General features: G+C 37.4%; 1 protein-coding gene across 1 annotated transcript in view; it reads right to left on the reverse strand.

The window, feature by feature from the left end:
- Positions 1–13,457: 13,457 nt before the first annotated feature.
- The window catches only part of LOC121371449 (homeobox protein SIX6-like), a 15,803-nt gene continuing 13,832 nt past the window's right edge, over positions 13,458–15,428 (reverse strand). The window contains exon 2 of the mRNA XM_041497341.1: positions 13,458–14,700. Coding sequence (XP_041353275.1) covers positions 14,478–14,700 — 223 coding nt within the window. The 3' untranslated portion in view covers positions 13,458–14,477. The remainder of the gene's footprint in view (positions 14,701–15,428) is intronic.

Genomic DNA, 15,428 nt, shown 5'->3' on the forward strand with positions numbered 1-15,428 from the left:
AGACAGACAGACCGAACAATGGAGATGAAACCTATAGTCCCCTCCGGTTGAACTGGTAGTGGACTAATAATCGTAAATGTATCATTCCTTCAGTGCTGGCACTACACTGTTTCATGTCATGACATTTCTTAGATTATCTCTAATAGGGAAACCGACTATTTTCGTTTCATTTCATAGGAATAGAATCCAACCCTGGTTTATAAAGCTTAAAATACACGCTTGTTTAATATAGAATGCGTGGTCTAGTGGTCCAATGCGCAACATTCTAACAAGTAGCGGTGTATTAAGTTCTTTTCACCGCCTACATAATACAAATTCATTTCTGATTGCGTCCAAGCATTTGGTACGCGAACGCTCTTCTTCGTATTGTGTATCTTAATCTTAACTCTTTCAGCAATTGATTTTTGTTTGGTGTGCTAATTAGTATTTTTATTTATAAAGTATCTTGAAAATAAATCAATATCAAATCAAATACTGTGGGTTCGTGGGTTTTCCTAAACAGCAAAGAGAACACGTTCTAAGCTTGGAGTCGTATTCTCACAATAATTTACCTGGTCAACCATTCGCAAAATGAAACCTTAAAATTGGATAATTACCAAAACACTTATTAATTTTTCTTGTGAAATTGAAAGCTTGTACCTTGAATTACATACCCCCTCCCCTCCCCCTCCCCCCTCCGCAAAAGTATAAACAAAATTTACATTATAAAGTTATGTTATTGCAAAATCAAATATGGATGAGCGACAGATTAACACGTGACGTCACACTTTGAATGCGATTTCCATAACCATAAGGACAAAGAACGGGTTTCTATTTTAAAGGGACTACCCTGTGTTTCCTGCCATTGTAAAGCGACAGACGCTAGTTTTTAAACATTGAAATTGAGATCAGATATTTTATTGTTTAGATTATCCATTTCGGTACAATCGAAAAGTTTCTGGTCATCCTGGATTTTCAGATATAATTAGTTGTTTTCATATTTGTTAAAACGCAAGTACTTCTAAAAAATAACGGTTCTAGACACGAGCTCTAGTTTATTTTAAGATGGTATTTCCCCGTTTTAATGTCACAAACTCTTGTTTCACTGTTGTAATTTTATCCAAATGCGTTACATGTTTGTAGACTAACCAAATTTAGTGTCCATTGTCAGGGGTTGAAACTAGGGTTACAGACTTTAATATTCTTCATTTTATCTTCATTCATTTTTATTAATAATTTTGTTAATTTAAACTGATCTTTATCATATACATGTACGTTTGTTTAGCAACCAATAGCCGATGTGTATTTTGTGCTGAGGTGTCGTTAAACATCCATTTATTCATTCATTTTGATATTCTCGAGTTAATTGTGCAAACATTTTATGTAGGAACGATTCAATTGTATTTAATCGATTAATTTGTATTTATTTGTTACAAATAAAAATGAGAAAAGAAAAACGAAATATGATACTTTGAATCTTGAGAAAGTACCTTTAATACATGGAGTAAAACCAAACGTAAAGAACAAGAAATACTGGAGACTTTAAGAGACTTCACTATACAACGTTAGTGTAATACGTTTATTAGGTAATAATAATAAGTTCATTTATATAGCGCTAAACTCCACACTAATGTATGTTCAAAGCACATTACATAATTAAAATGACATGGTTAAAACAATAACATAGTAAAATAATTGGTAGGATAATACTAAAATAACAAATAAATATGAGTTGTTATAAATGCTTAAGAGGGGGGACATAGATTATATTAATTTGACATATATTACGTAGTTGTGTAGTCCTATGGCTCCGTCTCTGAAATGACGTGTTACTATAACGAAAGTGTTTGTAATACTTATAGATATATCTGTTATATCTTATGAACATACTGCGCGTTGCTGAACAACAATATAATATGTAAGTTCAACTTATGTTTCGTCACTTATTTGAACCAGCTCACATTGCTTTAATTAGCCCGTCTTGTGGTAAACGGCTTGCTTTGGCACATTATCTGCCAATACCAGTAATTATCGATATGTAACTAACAACTTTGATATTCGGCTGTGGTATTATAATATGGAGTCATTCTCAATTACCAACTCTGTAACAGACCGCCTCGTTTTGGCAGCCTGAGAAAACGTTCCCCTGTCATTGTACGGCGGCGCCCAATTATCGTGTTAGCCCGCCATGCTAATGATTTCAGTGTTTCACCATCATCGTCGGTCAGTGTTTCCCAGTGTTGGAAATGTCACCTCCGTCCTAACAGGATATATCCCCCTATCAAAACAGTTTGTCTTAGTTGACACTTCCGGAGGTAGGGGGCGTCTTGTGACTGGAGGTGGTCCCTGTGACGTGGCAGCACGAGCGCGGACACCGGTAAGGGATACAAAGCGGCGACTCGACCGGACAGCGGAGTTGACAACATCACCCATGGCTCGGTGCTTCCACACAGAGGAATTAGCATGTTAGCATAGTACACATTCCGAGTCATTCTATGCAGCGGCGGTTCGGCTCTGATATGTCCGAATGTCACCCGGTGATACTCGAACATGTAATTCGAAAACTCATTGCTATACCACGTCATTTGACACCCAATGACCAGTGTATGTTTTTGTTCATGGGTGTCGTTCGACATTCATTCATTCACAACCGGTTCTTGATAATAGTGTCCGACGCCATGTAACCGTAAATAAAATGTGTTGAGTACATTGTTAAATAAAACATTTCCTTCCCTTTGTTAATAGTGAGAGTAAAGAAAACAGTGTTGGATTTTTGGCACCAGTATAAATGTATAGATTCGTATTACGTGTTTTCACATTATGTAAACAAAACAAACTCTCTACATTTTTGGTATAAATTAACACGTCACACCTATTTTACTTTTGTTTTATGTAATTATAGTAATCAACAAACTATAACAATTTCTTTACAAGTGTGTTTTCCTCGCTTAAATGTTCGAACCATCTCCATCGTTTCGAAGGTACTTTATTTTGACGGATATCGATAACCTGACCCTCCCCCCAAGTAACCAACTTACGCGTCTTTCACACGTATAAGTTTAAACTTTAACCAAGCATAAACACTTCATTCCATCAATTTACATTCCTTTACTCTATGATTTAATGAACAATAATTAATTGTCCAATAAATCACTCATAATTAATATGTTATTAATATATTAATTTTTCATTTCAACTTATTTTCGTGCTTATATCCAATTAATGTTTAACCACGCTCTCCTGGGAACACACCTCAGCTATCTGGGCTGTCTGTCCACGACAGTAGGTTAGTCGTTAGTGGTTAGTGAGAAGGAAGAGGATGTAGTGGTCTTACACTTACCTACTGAGTCGTTAAAACTCGCTCTGGGTGGGAGCCGGTACCGGGCTGCGAACCATGTACCTACCAGCCTTATGTCCGATGGCTTACCCACGACACCACCGAGATCGGTGCTTTAGATGTGGGTCCAGGTCTGTTGGTAAATACAGTCTGGATTAAGTATTCTTTTGGCACTCAAAGTTTGCCGCAGACGCCTTGGAAACCCCGACGTAGCTTACACATCACTGCCGACAAAACGTTGTTTAGTACATGCAGATATAACAGATATTGACCACACACAAGAAAATGTGAAATATTTATGTATTTCTTAAAAACAAATATTGAAGAAAAGAGGAAACTGATCATGTAGTATTATAGACTATAGTATAAGAATTCAGCGATAAGTAATCTAACAAACATGTATTATAATTATATAGAGATGATAAAAGGTTAATTTATTTCCATATGCTTGTTTGCTACCGAAATTGTCTATTTAAATCATGCGCCAATATAATTTGAGTACAAAGTAAACCAATCGAATCATGCTTATAGCTTATATCACGTTGCAGTCATAATAAGCTAGTAATATGACAATTCAGTCGGTACGTGCAGGACAGGTAGGTGTAGTCTTTTTTTGCTACTACAAAACATATGAGATTTTTTTACAGCTATTCCAGTCATTGACTAGCACATTCTATGCTCTCTGATATACCATTAGATATTGCGAGGAATAACATCTGACATGTCTAGCGAAGAACACTGATATTCTGCTGAATAGAAGGGAATGTTTTATTTAACGACGCACTTAACACATTTTATTTATGGTTATATGGATTCCAAGAAGTGTGCCAACATCTCATTCCTGATAAACGATCAGAATACTATTATCAAACCAACTAGACAAAACCATGAATATATTTAAAACCGTTTCTATATATTATACAAGACAGAATACAATGGGCAAGCCTTGGTGTTATTCACCTTAAACTAACCAGGAAACATGATCGCAGTATGTCCGTCTGATTTTACCCGATAACGCAGTAGGCCTATCTCCGTTTTTAGAAACAAGACCCAACAATGCCGGGTAGGCTTATGGCACAGAAGGTCGAGAAGAAGTAAGATCGAACAGCGTCCAAAATATCTTTATAATGATGGGCAGACCGTGGGGCTGTGTCCACGCGGCTATTCCGAGTCCAGGCCAGCTAATGACTCATCTCAGATACAATGGCCCTGGGCCCAGCACCAGGTAGTGTTGGTTTCACAGGGAAACCCTTGTCCATTATAATGGACAACTTATAATTACAGCTGAAAAGAAGACCAGTGGTTTGTCCACGCTATCAATGGACGTGCTCGGCAAATGTTACCAATTTGTCAGAACGGCACCCATGTCATAATGGTCTTTAGGAAGTGTTGGTTTTTCCATCAACACTTTTCTACAATTACACGACCGAGGGAAGGCGCTGCTAGACAAAAGATGATCACTGTTTTGTCCCTCCTTCTTAATAGGAGTGTAGGAGTCACCCCTGACCACGAGAGACTACATATCCGTTGTTGGCTCGCGGCACGAGCTTGACCAGAACGGTGTCCACGATAAACGGTCATTGTCGCAAACCCAGTGTGAGGTTTTCTGCTTCGTCAAGCCGTGGGTACTTAATTAATTTTCTACATTATGGTGTACTTCACACCCTTTTCATGCAAGCCAGGCAGTCGGGAAGACGGGCAATGGACTGGTGATAATATTGTCGATCTGGGACGAAAGAAAGTACACGGGGGTTTCTGTAAGAACAAACACTCCAGCTCGCCAATTGAATCCCGATAAAGACTTTACCCCAAGCCTGCGAGTCGTTCAGCGAAAAAGACCCGTGCGATGAATTACTGTTTATTGACAAATCTAAAGGATGTGACTGGATTAAATTTGTCGCCTTTGAACGGCGTTGACACCTGACAAGATAGTTTTCTCAACTCTGACCTTGCAGTCGGTGTTAGATCCTAGATAGATAAAGTTCGGTCGATAATGAGCAGGACGAGGTGATTATATCCCCTGTCTTCATTATTGTTGACTGTTGAGTATAATTATATTGTTCCAATGCAAGTATATCAGAGATCAAGACAGAATGTATTGAATAATATATATATCTATAGGGTTTTTTTTATAATATTCCTGAGATGAAAACTGGAAAATCGATCATAGCCTTATTTAAGTACAATTTTTTTTTTTTTTTTTTTTTCATAGATAGGCAGTCGTATCAATCCTTCGACTCATCGCACTTCATGTACGTGCACTTCCACTGAGCTAAATCCTGGCCCAAACAAACTAAAATATACACCACCTCACCACACCACACCACACCACACACACCACACAAAAAAATCAATAATAATCAACCCAAAACAAGCACGCACACGCACACGAACACGCAAACACACATACACAGAGAGAGAGAGAGAGAGAGAGAGAGAGAGAGAGAGAGAGAGAGAGAGAGAGAGAGAGAGGAGAGAGAGAGAGAGAGAGAGACAGAGACAGAGAGACAGAGAGACAGACAGACAGACAGAGAGAGAGAGAGAGAGAGAGAGAGAGAGAGAGAGAGAGGAGAGAGAGAGACAGACAGACAGAGAGAGAGAGAGAGAGAGAGAGAGAGAGAGACAGACAGAGACAGAGACAGAGAGACAGACAGACAGACAGACAGACAGACAGACAGACAGAGAGAGAGAGAGAGAGAGAGAGAGAGAGAGACAGACAGAGAGAAAGAGAGACAGAGACAGAGACAGAGAGACAGACAGACAGACAGACAGAGAGAGAGAGAGAGAGAGAGAGAGAGAGAGAGAGAGAGAGAGAGAGAGAGAGAGAGAGAGAGAGAGAGAGAGAGAGAGAGAGAGAGAGAGAGAGAGAGAGAGAGAGAGAGAGAGAGTACTCGTCTGTTATATAACCACTACCTGATTACCTGTAATGTTAGTACAAGTTTTGATTATAGACGGACAATGGTTTATTTACCAATGTACATAAACGGGCTGCCGTACATGAACATATTTTCTCCAGTTTTTCATAGTTTCTCCATGGTCTCTTGTGAATAAATATGAATATTTTAAAATGTTGAAAAAAAATTAGCTTTTTGTGAAATATTTTTTTTTAGATGGAGATCTTTTTTAATTAATTACAGACATTCACTACATTCAATACATGGATTATTTCGATAGTTGTCATATTTGCATACGTTATGCGTTAAGCGATATCTATACCATCTATACAATAATAATCGGTTTCCAAATAATCTGGAACAGTTCATTACAATGCCTGAGGTAACAACATGCATGTCAGTATGACCACTGAACCATATCTAGTGTTGTTTTAGCAGTTCGACCAATTGGGAATTCGACCAAATGGGAGTAAGCTGATATAGCCATAAAGTGACTTAAGAAAATCACATTTTATTTAACGACATAACAACATAGCACATTGATTTAGTTTTCATCGCGTATTGGCTGTCGAAAATACGATAATTGTGACATGTTGTCTTCATGGAAAACCCGTTAAATTTTTCAAATAATAGCGCGGGATCATGTATCGGTATATTCCAAAGACAGAACAACACATACCACGGCCTTTGGTGTACCAGTCGTAGGGCACTGTTTGTGACAGGACAAACACAAGCAGGTAATTAGTCCATCGAGGGGATTCGATCCTGCGAGCGACTAAGCTAGAACACGCTCACTATCAAATGTGGTACCACGGGACACTGCGGATATTTTGTTAAATATCTATCACGAATTGTTTTCGTAACATATTATTTACACCAGCAGTAATTCTTCTCAATGTTAAGTGTTGGTTTAGCATGTATTTTATTTTTGTAGTAATTGTGAAAAATAAATGTGTTTTCCATATGACCTAAATTAGTTATATCACAAGCTTTGACAGTAAGTAAAGCCTAACGAAATTGGCTTCAGTAACGCTTCATTTATGCTGCAAGAACATATGGGCAGATCTCATTACGTGGAACACACGTGAAAATACAGACAAATCTGTGATGCAATTCGATGCTTTCAAAGTGTTTGTTTATTACTGTTTCACCATGGCAATGCACGCATGTAGAAGAACATGGCAATTTGTTAATATTGCTACATGGGATTAGCTAAGGCGATCTACTTTCCCTTTAGATGTATCTTTTTCACCATAAGGTTTCGTTTGTATATCGCCTCCTACGGCTATATTTTTGTAAACAATGTTTAAGTTACATTTCGACACAATTTCTCTGTGTAACTATGTGCTTCATATGGAAAAGTGTTAGTAAAATATATCTTGCTGACAACAAAATGTGTTGCCTTTGTGGAAGCATTGGTTTCTTCTTCCATTTTGACACCTAATATTCCTACAATTTCTTAAGGTAGTACTAAACCAAATAACTTCCGGCTGGGTCAAAGTTTGAGGTGCACCCAACTTTTGATAGAGAAGTGAAAACCACAAGTCCTGTGATTTGTGATAAATGTGTGTTGTTTGTAAAAAACTAGGGTAGTCTAGACGCTACCCGTTATCTCAGAAATGAGCAGCTTGACCCCCAATTTTTTCTGATTCACTTTAAGGGTGAGGGGTGGTAGTATTTATATCCGTGGCGTTTATGTCGATTGATACGCTGCGGGTAGGAGTTTTAGCCACATATGTTACTATTGTCGTCTATGGGATTTGATTTGGTAGTATAACCCTTAAGAGAGCAAAAGAGAACTTTGTGAATTAGGTCCCAGACTATCACAACATCTGCAACACGTCTCGAACTGACGACGATCGTGGGCAATATCCATGGGGACATAGTGTTCTCTATTTATGACAGACTGGCAAAGTTGAAATGTATTAAAACATGATATCTGCGGATGGACTGCGGCGTGTATCAGATTTTGTGGGACCCACGTTTAAACCTAAGCTAACGAAACTGGCTAAGTTCAGTTTGACCTTGTTTGATCTATAAAGTACAGCATTGCGTGGACTCCCATGTCCAGTGACATTTCATCATAAATAACAATTTAGATATCGGCCAATTACACTTCGCCTTTTATAGCGTTATTCGGGAGCATACAAATTCTAAAAATATCGGGCGAGACTATTTATGCAATAGGCGAAGTTGTTGGTCTTTTTCAACATTGACAAACAGGGGGGAAAGTGAAGTAATAAACTCTGGATTGTATACTAGTATAAACAGATTTTATGGCTATACCATCACGGGTGTTTGGGGTTTTTTTCGTCTTGAAACGAATTTTATATACCTTTTTATATTGCAATTAGTTTCCGGCATTGTCACGGGGATCCTATAATACCCGTAACCGAATAAAACACGATTATCCAAATATCTCTCCTAACTGTATATCTATTAGATCTCTCTGTAACGGGCAGTTTAAAACCCTAGTGTGGCTCGTATAGGTATGATCAGAGATACGATCTTTTATAAAGTATATGTAATATAGCACGTTTAGTTCACTAGAAAACACAACAAAAACACAATACACTTTGGAATCTGTATTAACCTACGCTGACAAATGTACTGCCGCAGTAGTTAATTAACAACAACAAATAATAACAACCCAGAACTGATCACTTAATTAGTTAATCTCTAGGTGTCTAGTTTACACAATATGCTAATCACTTCACCGTGACACAACACCCACACGTGTGATAATTGAGAAACGCTGCCAGGGGAACTTAATTAATAAAGGAATTACAACTCTATTCCTAACTGGTTAATTTTTAATTAACCCTTAACTACTCATTCAGTAACCTTGTAACACAGAATTAATACTGGTACCTATCACAATAAAGACAATAACCTACAGTTTACCTAGGTCCTCTAGGATGACTGGTTAAGCTTTTTATATATATCAGAACGGTGAGCCTACAGTTTACTGCGTCAGATGACCGGCAGCACCGTCTAAATAATATTGGTATAATACAGTATTAAAACATTTAAAGTCACATCAATCACATCAAGGTTATACACAGAGCAGAAATGATATTTACCAAGTCCAAACGGACGAACGTTCCCATGGAAGCCTTCCAATATGTTTCTCCCCGATATCTCTAAAACCCTAGCTATTTATTATAAAATCGAATATCGCCTGGGGTACATCGCGGCACCTCCCCCTATCAAGTGATATTTCCACAGCGACCATGCGGCATATTTTTCTTAGATGGTCAGACTTACTGTCGCCAGTTCGCTAGAGATTCCATGGTCGCGCGGAGGTATTACGTAACTACTGGCCACATGGCCTCCACACCTGGACTGGGTGAGTATTAGAAAAAGCTCGACGACCGTCGCGCGGAGGTATTACGTAACAAGTTGCCCACCTGGGCTTAAGTGCATATTGGAACTGCACACGACCCTCTAAAACAATTAATATCGCCACAGGCGAAAACAAAATTAAGAGCATGTTCCGTCACAGGCATACTTCGTAATTCACCAGAATCATTTCGTATACCCTCGGCATTATCCTGAATGTTTTCAAATTCTTTTCAAATCACTGATGAGTAGAATTTTCTTTATTAATTATATTAATTAGAGATGCGCATCAAAATTTTAAAGGCCCACTATTTAATTTTTGGATGTAAATTTCAAAATTGTCCGCTTAATTGTTTTCTGTCCCGGGACAAGCCCCTGGCTATCCAGAGACAGGCCCCGGGACGGACATGCTCGAAACTCTAGTGGTATATGAGCATGTAAAAATTATTCGCACTCGCACTCAAATCACTGGCATGATTTTGTAAGTAAGGTTTTGATTGGTCGAATGAAAGGTCAACTGCACATGAGCTCCAACGGGCTTCTGTTAGTTCCACATGTAATAGTGGAGCTAATTTTAATTAGATTGCTTTTTACAGAGAATATAATCGGTTATTGGCAGTGACTGTTATCTAACAAAGAATATGGCCAAACTGATACGATAGCTTAATGTTTCGTTAATAGTCTATGTCCATAAATCGTATTGCCTGCAGTTCACACCAAAAACCGGAGCGACTGACATGTTTTTGTTTATTCCCATAATAGAATCTCTTACTTTCTGTTAGGTACCGAGCCTATAATTCAAAGTCTAACGAGCTCTACTGGGTATCAACGTTGGAACAACCTACGTTTGGCGGTTATTAGTTCATTTACTCTCTGGCCTGGCCACACATGTCGAATTCCCTGTGTTGTGAATTGAAAATAGATGCGATTACAGACAGGCGTCACCTTATACCTTGTATTCATTTTTCAAACTAATTTGTCAAGTAGAAATTGTTTTGGAAAGCCACTATGCAACAGAACAAGATGTTCGAAATAATTTGCTTTAAAACTAATTGCTTTTGCGAAAAGAAAGAAATGCAGTAGCTGTTTCATTTCTTTTCAAACATGGACAGTTTTTATTTGCACTCTATTATAAATTGTCGTTTGTTAAGTAATAATACTAATTTCGAATAACAATAGCGATTAAAATATTTGAATGAATAAAATATTTCAGATATTGTGCGATGCACAAAATCATGTTTGTGCATATGGGAGAACACCCAGCGCGAGTTTTCAGCAGTCAGACATTTGGGAAATCTGCTATATAATTAAAGTTACGCCTAAAAATGTATTTAAATTTTAATTATTCATTCATTCTACCTAGAAAAAAGGTCCGAACCTAATTTTGTTCGATGTATTATTTTATTATTATTATTATTATTTATTTTTATTTATTTTTATTTATTTTTATTTTTGTTTTTGTTTTTTAAACCTACCCTCTCTACTTATTTTTTTCTCTCTGATTTTCAAGAGTTATGAAGGAAAGACTTTAATCTATTTCTTTCTTTATATTTGTGTTTCGTAAAGGCTTGCTTGCTTTATACACAAACATTTATTTATTTATTTATTTTTGGTTTCTTTGTTTGGGGGTTGTTCTTTTGTATATTTGTTTATCTTGGCTATGGAGAAATTAATACATATTTCATTTATGACTGCTTGACGAGTAAAAAGTCAAAGTAATCCCATTGTAAAAATACTGGCGGTATTGGCTCTTGTTAGATCAGTGTCACAACTGCTTGACGAGTAAAAAGTCAAAGTAATCCCATTGTAAAAATACTGGCGGTATTGGCTCTTGTTAGATCAGTGTCACAACTGCTTGAACACCGAATTACTTTAACTGTCAGCTAATTTTTATAGCGAATAATAATAATTTCTTTTAAAAGAAATGGCCACATGCACCGATATCTTTATGTGTGCCAGAATTCACGTTTCGTACGAGTTATTTTACAGATAACAGCCTAGATTACTTTTATATTAATATCTTAACTTTGTAATACAATGTATATACGTGTATCTGCAACATAAATCATAGTTACCGCACCCCTAATTTTTAGAATAATACAAACTGGGATAATCCTTGCATCTGTCAAACAAAAACCTCACCATTTTATTGTGTACAGTAGATTTTTGAAACAAATACAGTCAATGATAATATTAAACACATTTTTCGCTGTATAATATTTTAGTGATTCTGAGTTATTTCACAATGCAACCAGTTCTTGGAGACTGTTATGTCAAAGGTTATGGTATGTGCTATCATGTTGAGAAAGTTCACATAAAACACATTTTGCTAATAATCAAAAGCAGTGGCAGCAACGAATTTCTTATTTCGTTCTATAAATTACCATATAAAAGTACCATGTGCCAAATTTTCGAAGTCTGTTTTTCTTAAACAAAGGTGTTTAAACATCGTAAATATATGTTGTTTGTAAGATAAAACAAAAACATGCTTCGTAAATTCGGCCCCATGTCTTTAACAAGCGACATCCCCTAATTAGACAATTTGTTGTGGTGTCATCATATAAACGTTCTCTTTTTTTCCACATTATATCATTTCCTTTGATATTTCGTTGGTGGTTCCATGAGTGAACTCCGAGTCTTAAAATGAGTAGCAGAGATAGGGATATATCCACAGTGCATTACAATATTTTAAAATCATTAATAGTATCGTTTGAAACCATTTTGCTGCATGTTCATCCGTATATTAGCATTAAGGGCAATGCAAAAGCCGACTTAGTTCTTTGAACTGGCCTCATATCAGAGCGTGTGTACCGTATACTGATTTTATACACCACTGAATAGTATATGGAGCGGATCATAGCCCACTTGTAAAGTGCTGGCCTGATAAGCAGTCAGTCTAGGATCGATGCTCGTCGGTGTGCCCAATTGGCTATTTCTCGTTTAAGCCTCGTATCAGGGCTGGTATATCGTAGTATGTGCTACCCTATCTTTGATCCCTCACTACTAATGGGAAACTGAGAGAGTCAAAATTACCAAATGTTTGACATTCAATAACCGATGATCAATAAATCAGTGTTGTCTAGTGGTGTCGTTAAACAAAACAAACTTAACTTTATACAATATATATATAATTGTGTACATGTGTATATGTATATATTGCATAAAGTTAAGTTTGTTTTGTTTAACGACACCACTAGACAACACAACAATATATATATATATATATATATACTGACTTACAAGATGATTTGCAGAACATTGATTCTGCTTAGCCAGTCCTAGGTGACAGGCAATTCCTCTACAGACAGGGCAGGTAGGACGTGGTCGTCTTGTGTCTCGTTTCAGTCACACATATTTAACACATTTCTGAAGAACCCTCCACTTCAGTATGAACACTGTCAGTGTACGAGACGTGGGGTGGAGTGCAATCGTCCCAAACCAACGAGGAAAGAAGACGAAATATGGTAGAAGCATTTAGAACAAAATGTTGTAGTCATACCGATTTCACCCAGAATTAGTTTTATGTTTTTCGATTCTGAATTTTATTCTAAATTTTAAAACTACTTACTTATATTTTTCTACAGCTCGTGATGTTGTATTTTAACGTTTGCATTTTGTTTTGATGTGAATATTTTTTGGGGGGTTTTGTGTTGGGTTTTTTAGAGGGGTGGAGGGGTACTGGTGCAGTTAAACTTCCATTCATTCGCTTTTTCCATCTTTCATGCGGTTGTTTCGTTCATTCGTTCGTTCGTCCGTCCGTCCGTCCGTCCACTCATTCACACATTCAATTCTGGTGAAACGATAGATATTGGAATGTTGATGCTTTCTGGATATCAAAAGACTGGATAATATCTGGTGTTAATTATCCATTATAAAAGGTTATTAAAAACCAAACACAGAATAAATTAAATAGAGCAATATTTTAATAACAAAGATAAAATCTCGCCGATGTCTGAACATCCAGTACATTGTAATATTTGAACAAAGTCTGTTGTGTGCTTTATCTGGTGCAGATCTGCACACTGCACAAATTCGACTGGTTTTTGGCCGGTGTTTCAAACTAGGCGACATTGTCATTAGCACAGCGTAACATGTTTCTGTTACCTGCCCACCTGGCTTAGACTGGCACTACACCACTAATTATCAATTAGTTATCTCTGGTTTTACCAGATTAAACCGCATGATAACTTTAACAAATCTAAGATAATCTTAGTCACACGACAGTGTTATATACTAAAAAAACGGACAATTATTGCAGTTTGTCGTTTGTACTTGACTACAAGAAAATTACATGCACTGGCGACAGCCGGGGAACAAGCAATATTAGTCTTCAAACAAAGTTCAAGAAAGGCAGTCCAGGACTACAATAATGGGCGTCCACAAACAGTTACCATGGAAACACGCAAACCTCAAAATTGACGAGTACAACGAGTACAAAATGCAAGCAGACGATGTAACGTAAATTGTTTGTAAAATGATATAGTCATGATAGTGAGCTTGACACTACAGGTGAGCTCCGACAGGGGAGATAATCATTTGCACATCTTGTTCTGACGTAGTCTAAAAGGATGTGGGTATTTTTTGTGGTGAACAAACAGGGTATTGCTAGGGTCAGACTACCAACTGCCACGAACAAGTCGGCCAACTTTCTGTTCTCACGACTTCTATGACTGTCCGGTTGCTAGTCTGAGTGCTCTGACAACTCGATTTTCATCGTATACGACTTTTATAACCGGTAAGTTGTTAATCTGAGCGCACTTATCGTAAGGACAGTTGCGGAAATTACAACGCAACCGTCGTGTTGGCCAACTTCGTCGTTACAGTTGACAGTCTTTACCTAGCATAAGTAACATCATGCAGCGAACATACATAGAGTGACGTCACAGACGTTGGAGGAGATATTTAACACGAGATGAACCGTTTCATCATGACGTATGCGACTCAATGTCATGGTTTTCCACGCTCGTAGAGGGCGTACTCGTATCACTCCGCGAGTCAAACATGTCGTCGTCGTCGTCGTCATCGTCAGAATCGTCTAAATGTTGCAGACTCGTCCCGGCGGTTGAGGGTGATTGCATGTCCCCGTGTGGCGAATTCAACTCGGACGTCGAGCCTTTGTGAAGCCTGTCGTGTTGTCGTTGCTGTAGTCTGGAAGAAAGCAAAAGAAAATGTATAATCTGCAAACTACAAGGTCATCATCATATTTTGCTGAAGGCAAGTTTTCAAACACATGTCTGACCTCCTGCCCAGGGCGAACGTGCCTGATTTTTATGAGGAAAGAAGAATGTAAATATATCACCCAACAGTGCCTAACTTATAATCATAGCCATGTTGTAAGTGTATAGAAAACAGAATTTATGCGATCTTCTGACATGGCATAATCACAAAAATACGTATGCCCGTAAAAACGTTACTACTGCCAAAGAATTAAAAGTATTGTACCTTCAAAGTCTACAAGTAGCAATATAATTTTACCAATACATTTTATATAAAATATTATTATGTGAAATACCAACAAATTAAAGGAAAAAACCCACAGAGAATATTACAGTTTTTGTGTAACGTTAAAACTAAAACGAATAAAATGTTTAAGGATTTTGTTATTCACAGGATGTTGTATGCTAATATTAATTATGAAATAAAGGAACTATTTATGCAGAATGGCTGCCGAAACATCTATTCTCTACTGAATCATCTGAATTAGTGGACACAGGGCATCAACTTAAGAATTTGTTACATACGGCAATTTAAAAATATTTTTGCCGCGGTGAAAATGCTCCCATTTGCAATTTTGAACCTGCCTGCAGCAGCCATTTTAAAGCAGTAACTTTTGCAACATAATGTATTATCCTCTCAATCAACGGCAATAATTTGTA

The sequence above is a fragment of the Gigantopelta aegis genome, chromosome 4, assembly GCF_016097555.1.
Source record: "Gigantopelta aegis isolate Gae_Host chromosome 4, Gae_host_genome, whole genome shotgun sequence".
NCBI classification, from domain to species: Eukaryota; Metazoa; Mollusca; class Gastropoda; order Neomphalida; family Peltospiridae; genus Gigantopelta; species Gigantopelta aegis.